Source organism: Pseudopodoces humilis, chromosome 16 (assembly GCF_049639895.1).
Source record: "Pseudopodoces humilis isolate 2021_Gansu_Grassland_sample_001 chromosome 16, ASM4963989v1, whole genome shotgun sequence".
Classification (NCBI taxonomy): domain Eukaryota; kingdom Metazoa; phylum Chordata; class Aves; order Passeriformes; family Paridae; genus Pseudopodoces; species Pseudopodoces humilis.
The window spans coordinates 3,184,801-3,212,711 of NC_142215.1; the positions used below are offsets into that span (position 1 = coordinate 3,184,801).

At 42.9% G+C, this 27,911-nt stretch overlaps 1 protein-coding gene across 2 annotated transcripts in view; it reads left to right on the forward strand.

The window, feature by feature from the left end:
- The window catches only part of ADAMTS17 (ADAM metallopeptidase with thrombospondin type 1 motif 17), a 154,695-nt gene that overhangs the window by 28,409 nt on the left and 98,375 nt on the right, over positions 1–27,911 (forward strand). For both annotated transcript variants that reach the window (XM_088063372.1, XM_088063373.1), the window contains exons 5-7: positions 823–906; positions 1,285–1,442; positions 7,556–7,599. In XM_088063372.1, the coding sequence (XP_087919498.1) occupies positions 823–906; positions 1,285–1,442; positions 7,556–7,599 (286 nt within the window). The remainder of the gene's footprint in view (positions 1–822; positions 907–1,284; positions 1,443–7,555; positions 7,600–27,911) is intronic.

Sequence of the window (27,911 nt, forward strand, 5' to 3'; positions counted from 1 at the left end):
TGAGCCTGGGTGATGCTTGTAGCCAAACGAGCTGTGAGGAAGGAATATTGCTTACCTGGGGCCAAACCTGCCTCCCACTTGTCAGGAGTCTCTCTTCACTGGTCTTGATTTTGGTTTTTTTTACTAAGTAGCTGATACAACATTCACCTAAGGCCTTTTATGTGTCATTTTACACCTTTTTAAAATAAACCCTTCCCTCACCTTTTTTTGATACTGTCTAGTTAAAACATTTGTACACAGAGAAATGAGTGGAATAAAATTCTGGGATCAATTAAGATCTTATATTCTAACCTATAAAATGAGGTAAAGTATCTGAGCTGGAATGCAAAATCTGGAGAAAGTAGTAAGGTAGTTTCCGGTGCTATTTTTGTATTTCCTGAGGCTTGTGTCATTATGTGCTGCCTTATTACTATTCTCTTATATAAGATATGAAAATAACAGAGGGAAATTGCTTTTCCATTCTATTTCCTGAAGTCTAAAACACACCATTATTTCATCTTGCATTCAGATATCTCTGATATTTAAATGCTGAAGATCCATGTTAGCTGGATGCTTCATAATGTATGTCCATGTTCCTGAGACTTTATCTTTAGAGTTCCTTTGGAATTTTTTCTCCTTTTCTACAGTAAGGAAGTTTTTTTTTAAGTTCCTCCTTAAAAATATTTTATTGAGTGTCATAGCACAATCCATTTTGGGGAGTTCTTTGTGTCAATTTTTAAAAGGTGAAATTTCTAACTTTAGTCACAATTAGTTTATTCACCTATTACTAGGTCTTGATATTTCTACTAACAAGTTTTAGATGCTTTCTTTGCTTTTTGACAGGTGTACAACATGTTCCAGCATCAAAGCCTGGGAATTAAAGTCAACATTCGAGTGACCAAACTAGTCCTGCTTCACAATCGCCCTGTGAGTTGCAATCCCTTTCTCCCCTGCTCCTGGAATTGCTTTGTGGTGTCTCACAGGGTGGGAGGGGGATGTGGGCCATCTCTGGCCTCAGGATCACAAACTGTGAGGAGTTGCCAGTTCCACTTCACCAGGCAGCATTAAAGGTGGGAAGTACAGGGGCTTTGGGAGTGAAAGGAACCAGAATCCTTTTATTTATCCTTCCTGGTAAAGCTTTCTGCTTGTAGCTGCAAACCAATCTGGAGTTAACTGTTACAGAGAGCTCTGATGTGACTGGGACTGATATTACTCCTTTTTATATATATATATATTTTTTTAAATTTTTATTTATTTATTTGTTTGTTTGTTTGTTTGTTTGTTTAATTTTTTTTTCCCCTAAAGGCAAAGTTGTCTATTGGGCATCATGGAGAGAGATCTCTGGAGAGCTTCTGTCAGTGGCAAAATGAAGAATATGGTGGGGCAAAATACCTTGGTAACAACCAGGTTCCTGGTGCCAGGGATGACACCCCTCCTGTGGATGCTGCTGTTTTTGTGACCAGGTATGGGAAGGTCTGGGTTTATCAATTTGCTTCAACCAGTAATGCCCATGGTTAGTGATGAGGTTATCTGGTCAAGCAGAAATCTAAGAAAAAGATGATACCTTTGCTGCTCAGATGCCTCAGATGCAAGTCATCTGTCTTGTTTTTGTGCATTCTTAACAAAGTTGTACAGAAGCATCTCTCCTTTTGAGGCAAAGTGTCACAGTTGTGGTCACTGTTCTGTGTCACAGTCAGGATCAGATGTGGCTGTAGCATGGGGGCAGCTTTTTTCTCACACCAGCTGGTAGGAGTGGAAAAAATAGGGGAGGTTTTGGAGCCCTCCTTCCTAGGAGAAAGAAGGTGTGGAACTGAGAACACAGCTGAGCTCAGGTGCTCTGTGTACAATTAGAGATGAATCAGCTGAGCAGTCTGAGAGGAGCAGACAGTGTCAGCAGTGGGAGATGGGGAGGGAGTTATCTCCTAAAGAAAGAGGGAGAGAAATACCATAAACTATATTAATTTTCTCCCTCTTTGCCCAAGGAAATAACCACTTTAACAACTCTTCTCTATCACAACTGAGATAGAGGAGGGGTGTCATTCCTGATTGGTTTGTGTATTTGAAAACCCCTGCATTTATTTCAAATGTAAAATGATCTTTGTAGAAATATTTGATCAAAATTCTTTGCACCCTGGAGTTCTGAACTTACTGGTGTATAAAACACGTCAGATAAAGCTAGGAAAAGGGTGTTGTAGTGACAACAGTCTTTTTTTCTCCAACTACCTGAGCTCAAACTCACAATGCAATGCAAGTCACGTGTTCCCCACAGTACAAATTTGAGTAGCAAATTCATGGTGTTGTAAGTCTTTTGCATCCTTTAAGATGCAAAACAAGTATTAATTTTTACAGAAGTGATCTCTGAATAATTACAGTGAGCTCAAAATTATGGTGTAATGTGGATGCTCATTGTGCTACAAAAACACTACTTCCTACCCCCTTCTTCCCCAATTTGAGATGTCTGTATTGCAGGTCGATATTACTCACCTCTGTCACTTATTTTCACTGCCAACAATATAAGCAGAAATACATGTTTGTGCATAAACTGCCATCCTGATTGTAATAATCTCTTGTGTTAGATTTGTGTTAACAGCCCCACTGCAAACTATCCATGCGATTCTGGTGAGTGTTCAGTGAAAGAGCTGGTCAGTAGGGCATGAAGCCAACAAGTTCCTGAGAAATCTCCTCCACAGACGTGTGTGCAGCTCCCCCAAACCCTGCTCCCTCCTCTGTATTCACTGCAGTCCACCAGGCACTTGTGCAGATACTTAACAGTTTAGACAGGGGGAATAGTTCCTTTGAAGTCAACAGGCTGCACATCCTGGTTATAGTTAAGCATGTGCTCCGCTGGATCAGGGCCTAAATAAATAACTAACATTTTTGTTAAACTCATCTGGGTATCCAGTTGTCCTGCATGACAAGTGAGGCAGAGAGAATCTCTGCTGATGGACTCCGAGCATGGGGCAGGGCGAATGAGCAGAGCATTTAATCTCTGCAGCTCTCAAAACTGAATGCAGAATGTCAGGCTAAATGTGTTGGACATAGGCTTCTGAGGAAGAACTGTAGAAAGAATTTGTAGGAGGAATTGTTCAATGGATTTGTAGGGTTTTGCAGTGGGAATATTTGGGAAAGTACAGGTTTGGTTGGGTTAGAAACCAGATTGAGCTTCGGTGAGAAGGCTTAGGCCAAGGAGCACATAGCTGTGCACAGGAGCAGCATGTTTGCTGCTGGAGAGGCCAGCAGTGTGTACTTGGAGTATTTTCTTCCTTCTTGCTGTGTCCTGTCATCCTTAACCCATTCTGCTCCTGCTGCATGGAGGATGCTGCATTCTTTGGAAGACTTCTGGGCCTTCAGCCCCATTCCTGTTTCAGGGAAATTGATTTTTCTTCTCTTGCCTTTGGAAATGTGTGTGTGTTTTTATGTGTGTGTGTCCCTGGACCCTCCCCAGACTGTACAGATGGACCAGTGGTAGAGGATGTGGGAGCAACAGCATGTCCAGCACAAGCAGTTGCGCCAGAAAAAGCAGAAGCTGAATTTTCAGCAGCTGCAGCTGCTTTAAGGACTAGAAACAGAGTCTTTGGGGTCAAGCTCTGAAGAAATCCCTCTGGTTCCAATCTGACTGGGTTCATTTGAAACACCAAGGCATGCTTGCATTCTGAAACTTCACCTCTAAGTGATGTTTCCCATACCCTCATTTGTATGCAAAAGTAGGTTATTTAGGTGGCAAATACCCCTCTTGTGGGATTTTAATGGTATCCACCTGAGTTCCAGGTGAGAGATACACTGTGTCTGTGGAACAAGATGCATTGTCCAGCTTAGTAAATAAGTGAGACAGTGGGAGTAATCTGTCACAGCCCTGAAGGTCTGAATATAGTGTTGTGGTCTCTATAATCATCAGACTTTTCTCATTCCCGTTCTGGTTTTGAACTTCCAGAAATTTAGGTCTCTGGCATCTTTGGATAGTGTACTTCATATTTTAACAGGCAGCTGACCAGAATAACTTCTGTCTGCAGAATCTGTATCTTAGTGATTTTAGAAGCATGTCTCATTTGAAACACATTCCCTCTCTTGATCCCTCTGTCTTTTGCATTCCCTGGGAAATCTTCAGGCACACTGATGTTATCCCAGCTCCTGGCTGGAGGTGTTTGGGTCACCTATTAGACTATAGGTGATGTGATAGCAGAGCAAAGAACATCCCAGCACTGACAGGAACAGGATTCAGACCTGTCTGTAAGCAAAGACTTGTTCTTTCCTGACACAGTGGTGTGGTTGTTCCATTTGCAGCCTCATCCTCGCTTCCACATTTCTCCAGCTCTTTGCCTTCCCATTAAATGGGCAAATGGAGGAATTCACTGTGCATGGAGGAAACTGGGCACATAGTGCTGCTGAATGTAGCTATGGATGTGGAAAGTTTATTTTGGCAGGTTTTGGACTGTACCAGCTTCCTCTGTCCTTTAGCTTTATGACCCTGCAGGGTTAGACTGGTCAAAAGATGACATTTGAAGGGTGCTGGGAATGGCCACTTAACAGAATGCTTCTTATTCCTGTTGCACAGTTCAACTACTGTCCTTCTTTCTCACAGGAAGGACCTGAATTGCAGAGTTTAGCTTAGCACAGTTAGGTATTTTTTTCCAGTTGGTGGGAGCCAGATGGAAGAGTGACTGTAGGAGGAGTTCTGAGCTCTTCTGGCTATTTTTATTGAACAAAACAACTGACTTCTTGTCATTTTTTGGAGAATTGTTGTACTCTGCTAATGGAAACCTCTGCTGGGTACTACACGTGATAATGACTGGGAATTTCACAGGTCACAGGATGAGAACTCGTGTCCTGCTTGATTCAGTCAGTGGCTAAAAGTGAAGAGTAAAGCTGGTTCACAGCTAGAGCTGTGGTTTCAATATATTTCAATATATTATCCAAGATCTCATGAAAGAAGGTCAGATGTTGGATTTGAACTGCAGCTCCTGGAGTAAAAGTTTTATTTCAACACAGCTCTTCAAAAAATTCTGCTAACAGAACTATGCTTCTCTGATAAGAGACATGCAATAAATATTAAAGTATCTTTTCTGCATTGTTGACTATCATTATAGTATCAGTCATATCAAGTTCTCACTTCAAAATTACCCCTGCAGTTGAGCTCAAAAATGTTCCAGAGAGACACCTCCGATTGAAACCTTTTTAAAAGCAGATTAGTTTCAGGTGCCAGGATGGGGTCATTTAAATCACTGGTGTGACAGAGCCACAGGTGAGACAGATCATTGTGAACACCTTTCCATGTTGTGTTTTCCCTCTGACTGCCAGGGAAGGACTCCTGGAGTTTCAGCAATGGGCTTTGTGATGAGGAGTCTTCTTGCCTTTGGAAGAAGACCAAGACTCACCGAGCTGGTTTTTGACTAAAAGTCTGGATGTGCTTTGTTGTTTGGCCACAGAGTTTTGGGATAAAATAATTTCAATGATCCAGATGGTTTAAATCCTGGCCTTTTTGTACATATATTTGAATAGAAGATGGAGTCTCTTGGTCTTGTGTTTATGACAGTTTTGAGGATGGGCTGAGCAGGTTTTATACTTGAATTGCCAGCAATGTTCAGTTCTGCTGCTGATATGCTTCAAGCCCTTCCCTGACCAAACAGCATCACAGCACTCTCTTCATGCACAAGGGTTGTTCTACCTCTGTAGGAGAATCTTCAAGTTGTGCTGGATCATTTACAGACCACTTATTTAATAGCATGGTGGTCATTCCTCTGTGGGGCTGCCAAAAAGTGCCAGACACCTTTTGGTGTGGGACAGCGTGAGGAGCAGAAATTCTGTGCATTAGTTGCAGGGCTGGACAGGCTCTGGAGAGAGAGAGAGGCTTTTCTAGCTGTGGCCTCCTGCCATCCACTAATAGTTCAGCTATCTGTTGTCACAAGAAAAGCATCTGTTTGATTTAGCAGTTTATATAACATAATAAGTCCTTAAATAAACCTCTGTCAAGCTGGCTCTGGGAAGTCGAGCAGGCGCGCTGGTGCCAGCTCCGTCAGGAGACTGTCATCAGTCTTCCTTGGGAAGGCTGGAATGCCAAGGTGTCGAGACACAGGCTGCAGTGAAAAATGAAAGCTGGGGCCGGTGTGTGGTCATAGCTTCCGATTTTTGTTTGGTTCCTGTCTGATTTTTTAACACTTTGATGGTTCTTATGGTTTTTCTGCATTGAAGCGTGGTTGGTTTTCAATGTCTGCTGAACAAGAGCTGGTAATGGCTGTTTGTGCTCTCCTTCCAAGCCCTTGACAGCTTGATTTGTGGTTTTCAAAGGAGTTTGGTGTGGAGGGTCTGGATTTGTCAGCCACAGTCTTGGGCCTTAAATCCCTTTTCCTGTAAACCCCAGTTTCATAACTTTCTTCAAGGAAAGAGCACTTTTTATCTATTTTTATATTTCTCTTAAGTATTTTCTTTTTCTAAGTATTTATCTTTCTCAAAGTATTTTTGATCTTCCTCCTGCCAAACTCTTAAACCCCAAATCCCATGGGGACTCAGGCATTTTGAATGGCACACTCCAAATGCACTAATAGGATTCTCTTGTCTCCTCCCAGGGTGAGGAAAGCCATGGTGATAGAGACTAGAGTTCCTCAGCTTCCCTTGGGTTCAGGAACTTCTGAAATATTTTAGCACATTTGATGTTTCTCTGCAGCTCCTCTTCATTGTGGATTGCGCTGCAAAGCAGCCCTGATGAAGAGAGCTCCTAAAACTTTGGTCTAAGTGCTTGTTGAAATGTATTCAAGCTATTAATTTGGTTATAAAACACTTCCCCCCGCACACTTGTTTTTCTGTCACGAGGAATCTCATGTACAAAATCATCTCACATGATGTGTCAGTGCTTTGATGGTGAGCTTCAAGGCTTTTATTCTGTTTCTGTTTAATCCATGGATCCCTTGTTGATTTATGGGTGCCACTGGCATCTCTAGTATCTTCTCCTGCTTTGATGAGATGTGGGGAACCAAATGGAGTCTCTTGAACATCTCTCTGTTGGATTCAAACCATAACATGGCAAATAATAAATTTAGTTGAAGCTAATTTGCCCATTACCAAGAAAATCCTGAAATTCTCTTTCTTCTTCCATGTCAACATCTGTCTTTAGTCCTGCTTTCTTCATGTTCTTTTCTATTCTAATGAAGAGTTGGGAATTTCTGGGTACATATTATTAGTTCTGTGCCTTTGGGCTGTGCCCCACGCATCTCCTACTGCCACTATCTTTTAGGGTGCACCACAGGGTGTCTGCTTGTTCTTGTTAGAATTCTCTTGTGGAAAGAGCTTCAGTTTTAATCCAGTTGTGGAATAAGTGTGACATCTCTGACTGAGGCAGGGCTCTTTTAGGTGCTGAATCTTAAGTCTGTTAAACTGGACTGTGTACGTGGGGCTGATTCTCATAATTGCGTGAAATCTCAGTAGCAATCAGGGCTGCTATCTGTGTTGTCATCATGTAGACTGCACAGCAGCCTTACAAAATCCCCAGACCTCAACACCCATGATATGTGAGTCATGCACCACTGCTTTTTCCTAGTCTGGAGGCCCAGGATACATTTCACTTCTGTTCTGTTTTTCTTTCTAGGACAGATTTCTGCGTGCACAAAGACGAGCCTTGTGACACTGTGGGTAAGTCCAAGAATTAAGGGAGGGTATTTTGATAGCCACCTCTGTGCTAAGAGCAGTGTTCTGGGCAATCTTTGGTTTGCTGTAATGTTGGTTTTGCTGTTCTGTGTACTTCTGTGATGCAAATATGGATTAGCTGAGCAGGGTATGAGCTATAAATAAGCCATTAAATTTTAACCCCTTCTAAGCCCTGGAGGTCTCTGGGTTCATGAGTTATTCTTAAGTATTTTTGCTTCTTTGGAGTGGATGCAGAAGAAACGGCCTCTTGGTGTGTCTGTATAATGTTCCTTTTAGTTCTCTCTCGCCTCAAACAAGAATTTGCTAACAAAGGAGTGTATTTCCCATTGTAAGAACCTGTGTGACATTCCCAAATCAAGCTGGCACTCAGACACTGGAGAAGAATACCTCATTGTAGGAATGCCAAGTTAAATCATCTTTTCAGCCTACTGCTCCTCCTACTTCCTAACTGCCTTTGCTTGTATCCAAAGCCTGCATACACAGGGTCCTTACATCCCACACATTAAATACTTTGTTTATTTATTTCACTCAGGTAGCAGTAACCTTCAGTGTTCTCCTGGGTTGTTTTGTTTTTTTTAATCCCCACAGTGGCAGCTGTGTTTGGAGGCACAGCTCAACATCCTCTCTGGCATGATGGCATGAATTTTTTTAGACTTGCCTGAAAGTCAGGTGGCCCCCTATCCTCCATTCTGTGTAAACTTGGAGTGAATCCTAATTTTCAGCTGTTCTTACACTCCAGTGTTTAGAGAGACATTTGCAGGGGTTATGGGCAGTGGGTGATGCAGAGCAGGGAGGGAAGTGCCTTCAGCAGGAGTCCTGTGGAAGGCACATCTTGGAACGCAGCTCCTTCCCTCCCTGGTGTGGGGATCTGGTGAAAGGAGGAAATACAGTGCTGAAGGATACATACACACGAGCAAGGACTGGCCTCCGTGTCCAAGCTTTTTCCATTTGGAATCCCTCACAATGTGTTTATTCTGTGTCCAGTGGAAAACACTTCCAGTGAGGAGGATTTTTACACTTTGTGCCTGTACCTGGTGGCTGTGGTAAGATACAATAAAGAAGTTAAAAATAAAAAAAAGAGAGAAACTGATGGAAGACACATGCTGACTAAAGTCAGAGCTCTTTCCACATTTAAAGATACTATTGTTGAAGATCTCTATTCAGGGAATTTTATTACCAGAGACGGCATGACTAAGGAAATATTTTTATGACTTCTGTTCTTACAATACCCAAGTTATTTCTTGTACTGCAGCTTGCTGCAGGCTGTGGCTGCAGTGGAGAAAGTAGAAGATCACTGCAAAGAAGATTAAACTCCCTTGCTCTTTCTAGCATAGTTTTCCAAAATATTTAGGTGAATATTCATGGGACAAAACCAGTCAGGCCTCTTTGCTCTCTTCAATCCTGCTTTTCCTACCTTCTCCCCTGACAGTTTGATTATGTGGCAGCAAAGCACTTAAAACTTCACTTATGTATCTTCTGTGCCCCATTTGGCCTTGTTGTGCTATTTGCACTTTTTCATGGCAGAGGAAGAATAAATTAATGAATATTCTTTTGTGACATGCAGCTGGTTTGAGACAGTGATTAGTGTTGGTAATTTTAACCATTCAAAAAAATTCTCCACTTTTCCTCCTTTGTTAGGATTGAAAAAAGCAGGTGTCAGTTGTAAATAAATAGGTTTTTAATAGGCAGAGTTCCATGCCATGTGCACATACCTGGGTGATATGAGCAGCAGTGTGGCATGGTTTTGACTTGGGCTTAATATGAGTGCAACAATTGAGACAGGCAGATGCCCACTGATCCTCCATACTGGCTTAGGAATGTTTATCTCGGTGTTTCAACCATTTCTGCTGTTGCCAGATTCCCGTTTCTCACTGCAGCTCCCAGATATTCCTCTCCAAATCAGCAGCACTGCCTGTGGAAGCAAGAAGTGAGTCCAATGAGTGACATCGCGTTTGGTCTTAATGGTTATGCTGAGGTTGTTGCACCCCCCAAAGTTCTCTACAACAGCAACTTGCTTTTATTTCTTGCTTTACACCTGAACAGATGAAGGACGTGTTCTCAGCAGATGCATGTTTGTTTTTACACCCTTATGGCTGAGGTTGGCCCTTGCAATGCCAATGCTGCCATCCTGTAAATGCAGCGAGTAGCTGCCCTCCTAAGCCAGGAGACTGAGGCTGCTGCTCTATATAAGGCAGAGAATCTGAACTCTTAGACTCCTGATTTCTATTCCCAGCTCTGGCACTGACTCATTGTGTGACATCTGGCAAGTGACTTGAATTCTGAATGCTTCTGTCTTCCTCTGTGAAATGAGGATTTTGAGTGCAAAGCTACAGGAGATTGCATGGCTTAGGGAGGTCTGTAAAGAGTGTGGGGTTCTTAGGGGTGTGATGCAGTACAAGTCCAGGATCTAATGTTGCTTCATCATGTTCAAGAGATTCTAAGGAATTTGTTGGACTATATGTCCTGAAATCAGAGTGTTGTAGGTAATGTTATTTTCAGTGACAAATATTCTTGATTTTCTTTACATTGTGAGAAATAAGGAAGCAAAACTTAACTGGTAGAAGCCTTGAGGCCTAGCTGTTGGGAAGTGGGATTACAAACTTTAAATGGCTCATAAGAGGTGTTCATTTGTGCTCTGTAAGATCCATATTGAAAAACCTGTCTGGAATCTTTGCCTGCCATGCAGACACAGCAAGAAAACAGCAACAGGAGGTTTGTATTTGTATTCTGGCAGGGGCCCCTCACTGAAACCAGTTGCTCTGGGGACTTGGTTCAAATTTTCTTGGCCCAGCTGCCAGGGTAGTGTGGAGGGTTACATAATGGCAAAAACAAGCTCAAAAATGGGGAAAATGTGTAGGTGTGTCTTGGTGAGGTGATACCCCACTGTCTGCACCATGGAACAGAACCATGTTTGTGTGAGAAACAGTTTGTTAACACTCATTGTCCCACTTGCTTGGGTAAGTTAGGCCTAGGAATGGATGGATTCCAAAGGAGGTGGACAGAAGGAAAACAATATTCCTTTGTGGAACAGTTGTGTTCCGACAGCCTCTGCGGTGGGATACACTCCTCAGTTTGAGCAGGAAAGTTCTCTTTGTGTGACACAGCCTCATCACACACCAGTCAAAATTCCTGAGTCTGCTTTGGGCTCATCCCTCGTGCTGTGACTCCAACCAGAGCTGCCGTTTCCTGCAGAAAAATCTCTGCTCCAACGGAGCTGCCTCCGAGCCAGCCAAATTGCGAGTTTAATGTCTTGCTATTAATATCAGGCTGCAGCTTGGAGCCTTGCACACTGTCAGAATCCAACCTTTCTGTGACATAAGCAGATTGAGAATGCCCCTTTCGTTCAATATTTCCACTGCCAGTGCCAAATAAGCAGCTTTACGGTTAGTTAGGAATGATCCTGCATATTTCAAGGCAAAGCTTGGCCTTCATTCCTCAGTGTACATGTTACCCCATATCCAAGCTGAAGCTTCCCTGTATTCAGCTAATAATAAAATTGGGGGCAGTGTGGAATTGGGAAATGGAAAATGAGAATGTGTCTTAAATATCCTTAAATTGCCCTGGTTAAAAATGACTTTACCTCTGCTGCAGTCACATGTGCTCCTCTGTGGCTTGATGTTGGGGAAAAGAAAGCAGAATAAATGTGTGTACTGCAGAGGGGCAGGCTGAGCTGGAGGAATAGCTGCCTGGAGAAAACCAAGCAGAGAGTGGAGGTGATTGAGAAACATAGTTTTCCAGACTCTTTCCACAAGTGAATCAGTGTTTGGAGAAAAACATTCCCATCTCCTGGCTGTTTATCGCAATAAAGTGTTTCAAAATATGCCCAGGTTTGGCAAAAGAGGATCTATGGTCTGTGTCTCCAAGTAGGCTTTTTTATTCCATGTTAAACACCTCAAAACACTGCACATTTTTACCTTTTCCTTGGTGATTTGCCACCTCTGGCTGACCTGTCCATAGCAGGAGACAATTCTGGTCATACTGCCTGTACTGTTCATTTAAATCTTCCTCCCTGTGTCATATTGATTCCAGTGCCTTGCCAGTGTCACAACAGAGAATTCATCCCCAAGGAAAGGGAAAAAACTAGCTGGTTTTCTCTGAGTGGAAAAGGAATTCTCACATTAAAAACATTTTCCATAGTGGTTCATGTTGAATGTTTCTGTATATTCCAGGGCGGGTTTTTATTTGATGCCAGAATAAATAGAAATACCTGCTGCTTAAAACAATTCATTAGAGCAGCAGTGCCTGGCTTTAGCAAAAGCCTTGCTGGGACTGTCCTTCAAACCATACCCAAACACAGCTTAATACATTAAAATGAACCTTCTGGAGGTTAAAATGTCTCTTAAAGAAACACCATTGAGTTTGTGTTTGGGAAAGAAAGGGACTTCATAGCACTGCAAATTTCTGTCACTTGTGGCTCTGCAGGGCAGTGGAGTCAGGCTGTTGGCTTCAGGAAACCATAGGGAGCTGTGGTCCAGTGCAGTGGGAGAGTTTTCCCCTTGCCTTTTGGTTGCTAGGGAATAAATGCTGCACAACCCAGACTGTGCTGAACTGTGCTATTGAGTATATTCATCTCTACCATCTCCCAGGTCCCACCCTACCCACCACAGCCTTCCAGCTTCTTTTCACCAGCTAGCAATCCCTCCTCTTCCAAATTCCCACTAAAAATTAATGTGCCAAGCAAGTGTAATATGAGATTGCATAAATCTCAGTAGAGCCCTGGGATAAGCACATCCACTCAGGTATTTGGGAATTCCTGCTGCTGTAACCCTTGCTCTGCCTGATTCAGTGTCCTGTCTGTGCTTTTTGTTTTCTTGTTTTGGGGACATGACTTTTGCCAGGCTGCCTCATTGGGTACTGAAGACCAGAGGAAAATCCTGCTTACACCAGACTCAGAATCTTGGTGGTGGCTTCATTTGGGTCAGGATCCTGGTCCTGTTCTTTGATGTTGACTGAGACATGCAACCCTCCTGATACCATCTTACATTCTGGTTTTATTGTTAAGGAAAGTAGAGCATTTGAATTTTATTTGCCTTTGGGTTTGTTTTGCATCCCAGTAGTCTTGTTTAGGTTTGTCTTTATTCATTCCATGTACTGAGGGCACTGGTGGATTCTTGATCTCCTTGGCTGAAAAAGGTGCTGTTCTTAGTTGGAAGCTCATATTGTCCTGCTGCAAGGAGTTTTTGTAGAAAGTAAGTGGTTGATCGCTCTTCTCTTTGGGAATTTATCAATCTGGTTGAGCGCTATCGACTCACAGTTATCTCAGCTTTTTAAAATTTCTCTTTGTTTCATGTCTTTGGTGAAGGAAATAACTTGGGTAATTAAAACAAATTCAAGTGTTTAGTGGGGAGAGGATTACTTAGAGGTTTTCTGTATGTTTGTCATTTTTCCCTCTTCCATCTATTTCCAGTTTCCAGCTCTGAGGTCTCACAGACCCTCAGTTGCTCTCATGATTAACTCCCTTCCCTTTCCTTTTTCCCTATTCCTCTTTGGGGTTAGTTCAGAACTTGTAGGAGCTCTTGCTCAGTTTTGTTCCTTTGTGTTGTCTTTGTTCAGCTGGGCCTGGACAGCCAGAGGCTGCTGTTCCCAGAGGCCCTGGAGGGTCTGTTTTCCATCACTCAGACCGTGGGACATGCCCACCGAGGTCACGGAATTTCCCTACGTTTACTCCACTTCAGTCTTCATAAACCTCCAGCAGTTCCTCATTAGTTCTCCTCAATACATCATTCTCCTTTAGCAGCCCCAAAATGTGCTTCAGGCCCTTTTATTTTCCCATTATTTATCTGTCTGTCATGCTCACCCATCCCAGCAGATAAAACAGTGGCCTTGCAGCGTGGTGTGTGTTTGAAGCTTGTTTTCAGGGAGCTGGAACTAAACACTGTCAGCAGGGAGGAATAACACACTTCCTGCTCTGTACCTGGCCTTTCATGTCCTCCATCAAGCTGCTATTGGTAATTAATGCTCATAGATATTTAAGCTGATTTCTGAAATATGTTCATAGTCGTTGTCAGATGTAGGGCAGCTTGTCCAAAATCTTCCCACCCTGCTTTAGTTTGTTAGTGTGTCTCTGCTCATCCTAAATCTTGCTTTTCTTGTTGATTGCTCCCTTCTGACATTTAGACTTTGACAGAACTTTTGTCTTTGTTGTGGCTCACCCCAAAGTTGGTGCTGGATGTTTAAGCTGATTTTAGCTTGAAAGCTTTGTCTTCTCCCATGGTTTTATTAATGGTTCACTGGGCTGTGTTTCAATAAATGCTAGTGAGCAACTGTCTAAAATGCTGTGGAAAGAACCCATAGTACTTTACCAGGCAACATATTATTGAGTAAATATTCTCCAGGCCATCACATCAATGCAAAAAACTCAGCATTATTACAGGGTGGTGCTGATTACTGTTCGAATAAATTGCATCTTGATATAATTATCATAGAATTCTAGAATGATTTGGGACCATTAAAGCCCAGCTCATTCCAACCTTGTGCCATGGGACATTTTCCACTAGACCAGGTTGTTCCAGTCCCATCCAGCCTGGCTTTCTTCAAAAAATTCAGTGGCTACCAGAACTATGGTTGTTTCCCCTCAAGAATCCAGGACTCCAGCCCAAACCCCTGGCCTAGTGTGTAACTGGTGGTTAGAAAGAACTGAGGTTCTTTCTGCTGCCTTTATTGAAAGGAGCAAGTCATGAGGGAAAATATTTGCCATGACTTTGTTGATATTTTTTCTGATATTATGGCTTTATTCTTTGATTTCAACTCCATCTCATAAATCACTTGATGTGCTAAATCATTGTGCAGCTTGACTGGTGCAGGTGCAAACACGTCCTGCATTCCACTCCAGGGCCATTTCTGTCTGTGAAATTATATAGATATGTACACAAAGCACCTGGGAATTTTGGTCTTATAGCTTAAAGGGCAGATACCTGCATGTGATGTTCCTCACCCCATCTTTTTATCCCTCACCCTCTTGCTACGTCTGGGGCTTTGACATGCAATCACTCTGGGGGAAGAAAACTTGTTATGACTGTTTGAACTAACAATTCCCAGTGAATTTACAGGATAGTGTCCTTCAGAAGCAATTCAGTACATTTGCATGCTGGCATGGAGAAAAAACAATCAGAAATATAATATTTTAATATTTCATTTTGTATGACAGGCATGTCTTAGTGTTTTGGTTCTCCTGAATATACTATGCTAGAACTTCTGAATTATAGTTTTCGTTCCTAGACATCTTTTGTTGCCTCAATTGTTTTCTAAATTAGAGATGATTTGTGGGATACTGCTTGAGACCCAAGGTTTAGCTTATGGCTAAGCAGCATTTAATGATGATTTAAAGCAATCTCTGCTGTTTATCTCGGAAAGGGGTCATTGTGTTTGCAAACAGAAAAGCTGGAGCCTAATTGATGTCCAGTTAAGCCCACACTGCCAAACAGCTGTCAGGAAAAGCTCTGGAACTGCTCCTGGCTACTGTGTGTGTGAGGCTGAGAAGCCTTTGAGACAGACATGAGCAGAACAAGCTCATTATATTTGGTCTGTGGACAGACCATTAGTGTCTTTTGGGGTTTGTAGTGTTTCTGCTCTTGTCTCCTGCCTCATCCATGTAAATGGAGATTTTCCATGCTTCCTGCACTGCTTCACTCTGCAGCTCCATCACTTCCCTTTGCTGAGGGTTTGTTTCTCTGGGGGGTTCTCACCAGAATGATCATAAACAAATAAAATCATCAATTCTGCTTTCATAGCTCACCCTGCTTCTTGCTTCCCCTTTTGTTATAAAAGGTTGTGGAAAGATAAATAGTGTTTGTTTTCCACGGTGTCAGACCTGCTGTCCGTGCTCTATAAATAACCCCTCTGGGCTGGGAATGCTAACCCCAGGCTCTCTGCAGCAGAAAGCAGGATTTTCTGCTATGACACGCTTCTGTCCCGGTGGACGGGGGGAAATGGGGCTCATAAAAATGGTTTCTCACTGGTTCTCATCCAAGAACTTGGAATGATTTTGCACATCCCAATTTCCAACCCGGTGCCTTACCCGTTAATTCGCACTGCCTCCCTGACAGACCATGAAACAACACATTGAGGGGTTTTTGCACTGTGTTTTATTGGTAAAAAAAGAATATATTGAGAGGAGACGGAAATGAAATTGTAAACAGGGCCTTTCCTCAGTAAAATGCAAAGCTCTGTACCAAAGAGATCAGAACTGTGATCCCCATGGCGCTGGTGAAGCCTCGAGATGGGAAGGCACAAGCCCAAGGACAAAGCAGGCTGGGGCTGAGTCTCAGTCCAGCCCCCAGCTAAGGCTACCAGAGGCACTTCCTTGGGCACCAGCCAGGTCTTCAGGTCAGTAAAATAGTGATTAAGCCCTTCAACAGGCCAGAGGTTTGTGTTCCTTCTTTCCACTGCCTGGGTCCTTATTTTCCCCTCTGTTTACACATTCCTGGTCAGTTTGCTGCAGACTGCAGCACTTTCAGAAAGCTGACGTGTTTATAATCGAGAAACCTCAGAGGTTTTTCTTCTCCTGTCAGACATAGATGGCTTTTATCCAGTTGACTGCTTTACAGTGCCTTTATCCTTTGCTGGCTTGAAAACATTTCAGATAGTTCCTATTGTTTTATAGACCCTGTAGCTAGAAAACCAAGCTTGTGTAAAAACATCTGTACATAGCTGTGCAATAGGCTGCAGACATGTAGGGTAATAAGGCATGATTGCATTCATTGTAGCATTTGCTCCACTGGATAATCAAATAGAAGCATTCCAGTTGCACACAGGATATGTAAGAGTAAAGGAAGGAAATGAAGGACAGTTGCCTACTGTACATCTACATTTCTTTTGTTTTGCAGCTGCCAAGGTGAAATGCAATTGTGAGAGCAAGTTTTAAATAACATAGAGATGAGATTTTACTGGTGATAACCAAGAAAACCACACTGGGAAGTGTGCATAAAATTTTCCCTCCCCTTCCCCAAGAAAAGAGTTTGATCTGTGCTGATTTTTTTGTTTGTTTGAATTGTTTTTTTCCCAGCTCTCATTAATCATCTGGTAACATGACCTGTTATTATACCTAGCCCATTTTGCAGGGTGTCTGGTCCTGGCAGGATTTTGCTACACCAAGTGCACTCAGTAGACTGAAAGCCACTTTAAATCCTTGGAATGTTGTTGGGTTTTATTTAACAATTCTCCCACTGCCTCAGCACAAGCTCCAAGCATTTCAGCTGGGGTTGTGCTCCACATAATGCAAATAGGAATTGGGTATCCAACAGTACTTTGCAGCACTGAAAATCTTCCCTGTGTTTATCAGTGTGCTGAAAATGCAGTAGGGAGTGTGCTCCAGCCAGCTGTGATCCACTACAAGCTCATTCCATGGCTGGAAATATTAATGGCAGGTGCTGTGGGGAAGGTGATGAAATTTTGGGCTGACCCAAGAATGCACAGACACATTCTGGAAATAAATTACTGTCTCTAAATGCATGGCAGAATACTTTGAATTTTACACATACAGATTTGACCAGATATTCCTTGTAGAAAATACTGGGGTTTCTTTTTCAAGTCCTGGCCGGTTTAGATAGGAAGGTGACTATAGGTAGTGAAATTATCACTGACAGGTGTATATACATATGTGTGTGTGTATTTGTATATAAACTGTCCCTTGAACAGAAATGGATTTCCTTGGAATTTTATTTGGACACAAGTTTTTAAATTTCAGGTTCAGAATCCTATAATCTGCAACAGTTTTGCCTGGATTAGCTTGACAAGTCTTTTTACCTTCTAGATCAGCTGATAGAAATACATTGAACTTATCAGAATAATAATAATAGTGAAACCCATAGAGTCAACCCATCAAATATCTTTCTCCTCCTGTACTCTCTCAGCATGATTTGTAGAATGTGAAGGATTTCTGTGTTTGCTTAGCTCGGAATTAGCCTTGTTTTCCTGCTTTGTTGGTAGTCATGAGCAGTCAGCAGGTTGAAGGCATTTGTTGGTTTTGTGTGGTTGTGTCATACATTTCTGTGTGGCTGCTTTGCCTGAGCTGTTTGCACTAAGGCTCTGCCTGGCCATAACTGGGCTGCTGGGTACACATAAATGTTCTGCTGAGGATCTACTTGTTGGTTTTAGTAATATCATCCATCAAGCTCCAGCATGTACAGCAATATTTGTGCTGTAGCAGACAAACAGTGTAAACACTGCAGTTATTTATAAGAAAACTGGCCAGTGAGTTAGGAAACTCTGTGTGGATGTTTTTATTTATTGAAAACAAGTCCACCAGTTTAATCAGACTTTGTCGTTCTTGAAATGACAGGAAAGTAGAAGACTGAAGTTAGATTTCTATTTTGAATGTATATTTTATATCTGTTTAAGAAACCTGTACACTCATGTTTCTTATCTTGTGTGCTCCAGTTTGTTTTTCTGGCTCTGTCAGTCAGAGAACAAATGTTGTCTCCAGCTTGTTCTTGTCTGGGTCCAAGAGTGGATGAAATTCCTGCTCTCTCGACCTGTCCTGGCTCCTGGGGAAGTATTGGTGCTCCTTCTAATCCCCTTGATGTCTCTTCCAAGTGTCTGTTGACTTCAGAGGGGCAGCACTATTCCCTGGAGCTGCTCTGTCCTTCCAGATGGTTTTCCCTGTGATTGCTGCCTGACCTTCTGTACCACATACTTCAACAGCATCTGAATAGAGATGCTTTCCTGTGGGGATCCTGGGATCCTGCAACACAAAAGTGTTGCTTAAGGGCTACTGAAGTTCTAACTTTGTAGTTTCAGCAATGTCTGTTACCTCACCAGAGTACAGTAATTATGTTTCAGTTTCATATTCTTCCTCCTGGTATCTTATTCCCTCTTCCATTATGTTCTCTGATTTGCCCCAGACTTCTTTCCATGGGTTATCTGTCTCACTTGGATCTTCCCATTTCCCTTCTCCCTCTGTGGAGCCAAGTGAGGGGCAGAGGTTCCTAGCACAGCCCTCCTGGGTTGGCATTCTCTGGGATGTCTCTGTGGGAAGGGTGTGGTGTTTCTGCCTCAGAGCAAAGGTCTGGATTCTGAGAGCATTTGGCCTTTTCCATGATGAAGAACCCCAGCTCTTGACTGCTGTAGCTAGGATTTTGTTCAATGCACTGATGGGTTTACAGAGGTGCAGGACACCCACCCATGCACCGGTGTCTGTAAGCCACAGCATGATCTGAACACAGAGGTAAATAAAGCTTCCTGGCTTTACACTTAAGAAAAAAGGACAAAGGTCAAACTTCTGGGGTTGGGAAACTGAGTAAAGGAAGCCAGGAAATGATTTAATGCACCTTTTTCCAAAGCCAGGGGTTATAATTTGTTGGTTCCAGTGAGACTTTGACCCAGCCTATCCTGGTTTTGGTAGCTGGTCCTGTTAGAGTGGATGTAATAGACATCCAGCTTGTTCTGTGGGGATGCCATGAAGCTGATTATGTTATCATTAATCAGGTGGCTTTGTTGGGAAATGCTTCTCAATATATGGCAGCTGCCAGGAGGCCACTGCCACTGGGCTCCCAGGCAGGCTGGTCCAAAAATACCAAACCTACGTAGCTTGGAAGTGCAGCTGTTCCTGCTGCAAATTCCCTCCAGGAGTCCTGAGTGGACAGTCCTCAGTTGACAGCTGAGGAGACCCTGCAAACTGTGCTGCACACTCAGGACAGAATTCTCAGGGACACAGGGATTTAGCTCAGAACTGGAAGTGTCACTCAGGCAGGTATTGAGGAGCCCCTGCATTTCCTCGGGGTGTTTTATTTAGAAACACGTGGGACTAGAAGAGGCAGTTCTCTCCCTGTTGGGAGAACTTCAGCACAAAGCCCTGGAGCAGTAACATGAGCACAACGTGCATGGAAATGTCCCCTGGCTCCTGCAGGATCCTGTGACAATTTTCTTTAGTGCCATCACTGTCAACCTTCTTTTCTTTAGCACCGGGCTGTCACTTCTGAATTCAGTTCGTAAAGGCCCCAGGACTGGGACTGTGCCTTGACTTGTGTCTGTGAGGCACCAGGGACTCTCTGGCTGCTGTCAGTCACTGCAAACAGCTCAGTGGTATTCATCCAAATTTGTGTTTTCTTTCACTGGAGCTCAAGTTTGAACATGAGAGATTTCTTTTTATTAAGTGTGAGAAAAGCTCAGGCTGGTCTTTTTCAGAGTGAAAAACTTTTTCAGAGTTTCTCTGTAGCTGGTGTGGCTTTAAAGGTGACATTTTATTTTTGAGGAATGTAGAAAAAGACGTACTTAAAAAACTAGATTCGGGACATATTAAAAATATCTCCAGCCATGTTACCTCTGAAATTAGCCATTACTTCTCTTCAGTCAGGCTGATGCTGTGATATATTTGTGTCTGCATAAACTACTCTGTGGGTTATTCCCTTCCTGGGGAGTGGAAGCCAGGATGGACAGCTCTGTTTGGGAACCCAGAGGAGAGGCCCTTTGGGTTAGTAGTAACTCAAATATTTCAACCTGGTTTGGTGAGTGTGTCTATGACCTGTGTGTGCTTTGTGCTCATGTCTGTCTCCCCCAGTGATGGTTGTTCTCTAATACTTTTATATAATCCATTGGTCAATTGGAATAAAATTTGAGGATATGGAGCTCAGAAATATTAGGCTTCCAGAAGTTTTCTGAAAATTAGGAAACTAAGTAGAGGAAGGAGCTGTCTCCCCCTGATGCTGCCAGCGAGGGAAAGATTGCATCATCCGTGTTTACATCAGGACCCCAAATGGCAGTGGTAATCTCTAGGAAATCAAGCCATTAATTCTGCAGTAAGTTTAGGGATTTTTTATTTATTCTCACCTCCCTTTCCACCATGCTGTCATGCTCTGCCAGAACAAATGTGATGCTTGTTGGTAGTGTGTGAGGAGAGGAGCAGAGCCATGGCACTGCCATGATCATTTTCACTCCCCACCTTTGGCAGCAGAGGTATCAGCCAGGGTGGAGGTGCTAGGGACCAGCTTTTCAACCCAAATTCTGACTTAACAGAGTAACTCAACCCTATTAACCTTATCAGGCACAGCCCTTGGGTTTGTCAGCCTTGTCAAGTCAGGCCGCGAGGTTAAATCAGCACTCAGCAAAGAATTAAAACAGAAGGGCTGAATCAAGAATTTCTAAATAAGTTTATCAGTGCTGGCTGGCAGCTTGCCAAAGTGAAGCCAAGAGCTTCAGCAGCCCTGGAAGTCAGGATGTGGGAGCTGCAGATGAGAAGTATCACAGGAACAATTTGGAAAAGCATCTGTTTGGATGTGATCACTGTGCATCATCCCATTTGCAGGCCTGCCTTCCCTGCAGCTTACCTGAGCTGCTCTGATGTTGCCAGGAGAACAGCTTTGACATGCATACAGCAGCTAAAAATAAAATACACTTTAAATACTAACATGTTTCAAAAGTATAGATTCATTCAGGTTTTGAGAGTAGCGATTGCTGAGTCATTCTGTAAGAACATGGAAAATATTTAATGGGGAGCTGTGGAAGAATGCCATTCATCAGCAGCACAGGTGTTCAGGCATCTCCAAAACTTTCAGCAGACTGGGCTGACACTCTCCAGACACTGAAATATTGTTCATTGCATGTTACTCAACATTGTTTAACCATTGCAGGACTGATCCTTGCTCATGAACCCATCCCTGACCAACACCACAGCAGGGTGAGATAGGCATGGCTAGGGAAAGCTCTTGGAACTGTTAAAAGAAACTTTTAATTTATTTGCAAAACTTCATGAATTTCTTAGTGTTTGCAACTACAGGAAGGGAAAAACTGGAACTGAATGCTGGACCCTGACTGTTTGCTCTTAAAGCAGATGCTGTTTGGTACAGAGACTCCAAATATTTTTTCTGATTTATTGCCAAGTCTGACCTTGTCTCTTCATTCTGGAAGGGAGATAGTGAGGAATTTAAAGGCTCCAGAATTCCTGCTGCTGAATTCCATATTGTTCTTTGTTTAGTGGTCACATTAAAAGCTCTGATTTGATATTTTTCTTCCTTCTCTCTGAATTCAGGCCCTCTGTTGAAGCAGGTGGATCAGATGAGTTGCAGGGGCAAACTGACAAGTCCAAAAGTGGAATTCACAGAACTCATCTGAAAACAGGAAAAGGAAAATAGCCCCAAGGCTGGTTTTGGAACCTTACACAGTTTGCGGAGCTGCAGCTATGGCAGACAGTGCCAGGGTTGCTTTTCCATACCTTTGGAGATGGTAACCTGCAGGTGGGAATCCATCCTGAGGACAGGTGTTGGCAGACTGACATAGGCATGTGGCAGAGTGGTGAGAATGGGGCATGGGAGACCTTGAGTGCTTTCCTTTCTGATGGAAGAGTTGCTATATTTTTCTCTCTTTTTTTGGTGAGTTATTTATTTCCTGAAAGTTGCATCTTAGGGGACAACTGATGCAATTCTTGAGTTCAGGCCTCTTCCACCAGACAGCAGAGGTGAAAATGAAAATACTGAAATACTGATTTTTAATAACATCTGTGAAAAGGAAAGGTGAGATTCATAAAGGCTATTTAGAGCAGGGGCAGGTGGAGCTCTCTCCTTTTGTCAAGCCATCCAGCAGGTGAGAGATGTGGAGCCATTTTTATCCTGTGTCTCTGTGCTGCAGCCACTGCAGTGAAAGACAGTTACTCACACAGCTCCACAAACCCTGAATCCAGTGCTGAGTCCTGCTGCTGCCTTGATGGGCTGCCTGCCTTTTGCATATTGTCATGCTGATGTTTCCATGCATGTGGGAAGGGAAGGTCCTCCTTAACTCTACAGCAGTTTGTAGAAAGGACTGGCAGGTTCATCCACTGAACACCAGGAGTCCAACACAAGATATTCAACTCCAAATGCCTCTGAGCCCCAGGCAGAGGTGACTTTTGAGGGCCAGGATCCAAATCCTGATTTGCAGCTTGGTTTCACAGTTGTTGGTGATGTTTTCTTTGAGTTCTCAGTCTCTGTTCTTGTAGCCTTTCAAAAGGATCAGATCTCTGCTGCCTTCTGCCAGATTTGATTCCTTTCTGGTGTGAGATGTCCCTGAACAACGTTGTCCCCTGTGCCTCTTTTTCTCTCACTATCTTGTATCTCTCTGATTTCCATCCCTTGTTCCTATACCAGTTCCAAAAGCCTGTCCCTCCTTTATGCTCAGTGCCAGGTTTTGCCTCCCTGCCTGAATAATTCCATGCCCTCAGACTTGTTCAGTAATTCCTCAAGTGAACCCATGATGCCAGAGACTTCTGACCTAGGGCTGTAGATCCATTTTTCTCCAACAGTAAGTACAGGGAGACATTCTCAGGGAGCTCATCTTCCCTTCTGATCTTATCTCCTGCCCTCCTTGACCCCTGCCTCCCTCAGAAGTGACTCCCTGCTGCCTATGAGATCAAAGTCATGTTTCCTGAAGCCTTCTGGAAAACCCATATTATCTCCATTTGCTACTTTTCTCTCCCTGTCTCTTCTCATTCCCTAATCTCTTCCCATTTCTCTTCCTGCCTTGTTCACTAAATTTGAATGATACCAGGCTTCTGTATTCTTCCCATCACTGTGTGTTAACTCATTCAGTCCAGTCCCCAACTGGAATCCCTCTCTCAAATCCACCTGGCCAGCTCTTCCCTTGCCTTTCCTCTCAACAGCTGTCCTAATATATCTCACTTTGAGTAATCAAGCCCCATGTAATTCCATGTGTGTGTGAGCATGGAGACTTTCAGCACCAGGCAGTGATGTCTATAAGCAGATGGTGAATTAGCTGCCTGGATTTGGGAATCAGCATTCAGGAATGGTGGTCTGATTTGGACTAAATGTCCTAAACTCTGTATTTAACTAAAGAAACAGGATTGCAGGGAGGAGCTGTGTTTGAGATCTGCATTCAGCAGCAGCCTGGGCTCTGGGGAGTGTTGGGGAGAAGCTCTCTGGAATGTGGCTGTTAGCATATCAAAGCAGAGTAAACATGTAGATGATACCCTGCTTCCTCTGCCCCAGTTAATTAAGGCACTCTTCATGTCTTGTTGGATGGAGAGGATTTATTAATGTGCTGTCATCCAGGGAAGTGATGGTTTGCTGAAAGGGAGGAGCCGTGAATGGCACGGAGGATGTCACGCTGAACAAAGAGCAGATGTCAGAGAGACAGGGAATTTCTTTTATCTCCTGCTTTGCTGAGGTCTTAGATCCTGGTGTTTTATCATAAAAGCTTAGAAAAATAGGGCTGGAAAGAATTTCAGGTGGGCCTTTAGTGCATTCCCTTGCTGCAAGGCAAGATCAGTGGTACCTGTGTCACTGATGGATATCTGCTCCATGAGGCTGAGCAGGGTGCTTGTTTCCAGCTTTCTCTGAAATCCAGTGAACACCACACCTCTCCTCAGGTGTGGTCAGTGTGGTGAATATTTATGTTTGTGAACACAAGTCCTGGTGAATGGCACTGGAAAGGAATGTGGTTTCAAAGATGTCCATGCCAAACCTCTGAGGGTTTCCAAACGTTGTCTGCTCTTATAATGCAGCATGAGTAATGTTTTTGTAGGCCTTGGTTAAATGGGGGTTTCTGGACTTAAAAAAGTGTTAGAACATCTCTCAGCTTTATCTCACTGCATTTGGTATCTGAAACAGCTTCTGCTGCTGTGGGTGAGGAGAGATATCCCTGAAGCTAGGAGAGGTCTCAATCTCTAGAGCTTTTCTACTGTCTGGGCAGTCCCCTTCTCCTAAATCAGTGAATTAGCAGAGTTTAAATCCAATGCAAATAACATTGGAATAAAGCTCTTGCCATCTTGGGGAATGTCTGTGTGTGGGCAGGTTGGTAAAGGAGATAAATAATTCAACCATTAAACTTGTAAAACCTCAGGAGGATTCCCAAGAAACAGAAAAGCCCTGCAGAAAGACTGAAAGGTAAAGGTGAGGGTTAGCTGTGCTACGGGAGGGAATTCCACGTGTTCCATTAATTGCTGTCCTGCAGGGTAATTAAACAGAGAAAAGGAAGATAGCAAAAGCACTCCTTTAAGCTCTGATGATTAAATCTTGCTGCCTCTGCAGATTTGCAGGCATGAAGAGGTCTGGCCTCACAAAGGTATTTTTATCAGGAAGGTACTGAGGAGGGCAGCTGGTTTAGGTGTCAGGTAATTTGTTTGGAAATGGGGCAGTGCACTCCTGCCTGGGCTCCAGTGTAGGATGAAAGAATTGACTGAGAAGTTCTGTTCAGTTGCAGTGGTGCCAGAGCTAAATTTTGTGTGTTTCTGCCTGAATCACACACAGTCCTTTCACAAAGATTAAAGCACATGGTTCAGTCTGGCTTGTTCTAGAGCCCTGGTTTTGTGAAATGTTATCCAGGGCCACTCATTAGACCCTTGGGTGTTGTATCAATATTCAAGGCCAAGTATCTCTAGTTATTCCTGATAATCAGAAATCTATCTCCTGCCAAAGGTGTTGAGCATTTCACTCATTCGTGCTATGAGGACTTTGTGTTCTGAGGAGTTTATCCTTGTGAGCTCCAGAAAAATCAGCTGGTACTGTGAATATCAGGGAGGGATTTCATCTGTTAATTCTTCAGGGTGAGTGTTTTGAAAATCAGGAGATTCAGAAAGCACCTACACTTTGTGTTTCAGCTGTTTATTTTTCTTGCTGGACTTTTGGGATTCTGACAGAAGTTGTCACTGGAAATGACAGTGTTTTCAGAGGAAGAAGTTACTGGGCACTACAGGACAGCTGAATGAGTTCTGGGAGAGTTGTGCTGCATCCCTGCAGGTCATGGTGAACAGTTTTACAGGGGTCATGTTGAAATTCAGAACAGGCTATATTCTCCAAAGGGAGAAGAGGATTCTGTGCTAATGGGCACATTTGCAACAAGTTGCCCAGGTACAGATAGTCTGGATCTGGTGGATATTCTCAGGAGTCATGGTGGCTGCCATCAGCTGGTTCATGACATCAGAAGCTCTTCCTCTCTAAAGACCTGAGTTCAAAATATTGTGACTTGCACTAATGTGATTATTAACTTGTTTTCCTACCTGACTGTAGCAGTGTTTTGTGCACTGGATGGCTGCACTGTAATTTCTGTAGTTGTGGTTCATGATGAGTGTGTTGTTTCCAGTGTGGTTTTTGTTAAATGCAGTAACAATGAAAATTATTGCTAAGGGAAACAGTTTCCATACATGAATATTAAACTCTAATGGAAACCATGTTGTTACTGTGAGATTAACAGAAATTGGCATCTTGGAGGACTATCCAGCATTAAGCCAAATTAATCTGTGCCACTAAGATTGCATGTCCAGCTTTGAATTAGCTTTGAATTAGGACATTCTTCTAAAATGAAGGAACAGCTCACCCTGTTCACTTTTCTGGATGATCCCTATAAACCAAACTTGGCCTGGAGGCTCAGTGGTGACAGCCTTAGCCTGTCTGTGAGGGCCCTTCCATGGATACAGTTCTTTTTCACCTGGATACCGCTGACTCTTGAGACCTCTGTTTATTCAGCTGTAGAACAGTGTTAGTACCTATCTTGGAGGCAGTTTAGTGGGTTTCTTCTTTAATGTTTCTTAAATTTTGGAACCTTTTCTATGTAGGCTTTATAGAAAGGGAGAAGTATTTTTCATTTTAGGTATCACAAGCACTGGAAGATTCCCTTGGTGACTGACTTGATGTGTATATACAGGCAGGGCATCTCTGTCAAACATATCATTGCCATTGAATGGAAAGGCAGAGCATGAATCACTTCAGGGTTTCCTGATTTTACTCGTGTAGGATGTTAAGAGAGGCTGCAGGAATGTAATTGATGGCAATGTTCAAGCTGCACAAATTGAAAATCATGGGAGGATGAGAAAAACATCAGCTCAACACCAAACTAGTAATGACAGGGAATGGGAGGTTTGCTCTGAGCATGTGGATATGCAGGGAGTCTCTGTCTGTGCCAAGCAGACTTCAGGACTGGGAGTTTGGCTCCCTTCCCAACAGCAAATACATTGAGCAGGAGGAGAGCCAGCCAAGTTTTAATCAAGTAAAAGTTCTGTATCCAGAGGTGGTTGGCAAAAGAAGAGATTAAAGTATTAGGAGTGCAATGAAAACAAGACATTAGAGAGTTGAAAGCTGGAGTACCTGGACAAACCACTTGCTGAGTGAATACTCCAGAGCCGTCAGGAGGAAGCCCCAGGTGTCTGGAGTAGGACAAAATGGGAACCTACGCACCAGGACTTGTCTTCTCCCAGCTTTGGCCATCCCTGTGGCAAGTGTGTAATATCCTCATGCCTAACTGGGATAGATGGGATCATTCCCCTTGGAGATACTGCTGGTGGAGGGCTCATAGCTGGCAAGAAGGCCAACAGCTGCAAACTGTTTATGTATGACAAGTTTTTGGATAAATGTGAGTTTACACAGTTGCCTGTGTCCCAGGGTTTGCTGTGGAAGTGCAGATAGCTCTGCATGTCCAAGCACAGAAGTTATAGGCTGTAATTATGTAATTTCTCAGGAGAGAAAGAAAAAAACCCTCATGCTTGGTAATAGTAAAAATAGTAATTGGCTTTCCTTTCCCTCTTCCACTGATACTCCTGCTTGACCTTTTTTATATATTAAAAATAGATTTGTGGTAATTGCTGACAGCATATCTGAAAGATAAGGACATTTTTTCCCCAAAGAAAGCCACTATCTGTATATATGCAGTGGTGGATGAGAAGTGTGATGAGAAGTTTTTCTTAAAAAACAAACAAAAATCCCAGTTCAGCTTCCATCCCTATTTTTCATTTTCACATGTACACACCTGTCTCACAGACAGGGCCAGAAGGAAAATTACCAAATAAAAGCATTTCCTCTTATATTATTCCCAGCCTGGTAGAACCACGGCATGCCAGGATTTTCACAAGCATGTCTGAGTTCATGAAGTTTTTATTCCAGTTCTGCAGACTTGAAAGGCTCAGATAAAAATCTGGAAATTTAGGAGGCAAACAACAGTTTCCATTCATCCCAATGAAGACATAAATCATGTTAATGCAGCTACCAAGGCATTGTGCTACTATTGTTGTTGGTTAAAGGTGTATTTTTCTCTGCCTATCTGTTATGTGGATCATTGTACTGGATTAAAAAAAAAAGTTGCATTTATGTTAATGGTTCAGATAGATTTACTAGGAAACTGGAGTATGTTTGCAGATCAATAATTTATTTGCTGTTGATATTCTGATGAAAGGAATTAATGCTAAAATGTATTGGTCCAAAAGAAAATTATCGTCTTAGGAAATAGTTTGATAGAAAAAATAGATTTCAAAAACGTTTTTAAGACAAGCTTTTTCAGGCTTAAAATGTGATACCAATTTGTTATAACTGGCTTGCTGTTCCAGAATGACTATTAGTAATAAGCACTCAGCAGTTCATGAGCTGGACTTCTTCCTGAGTTCACTC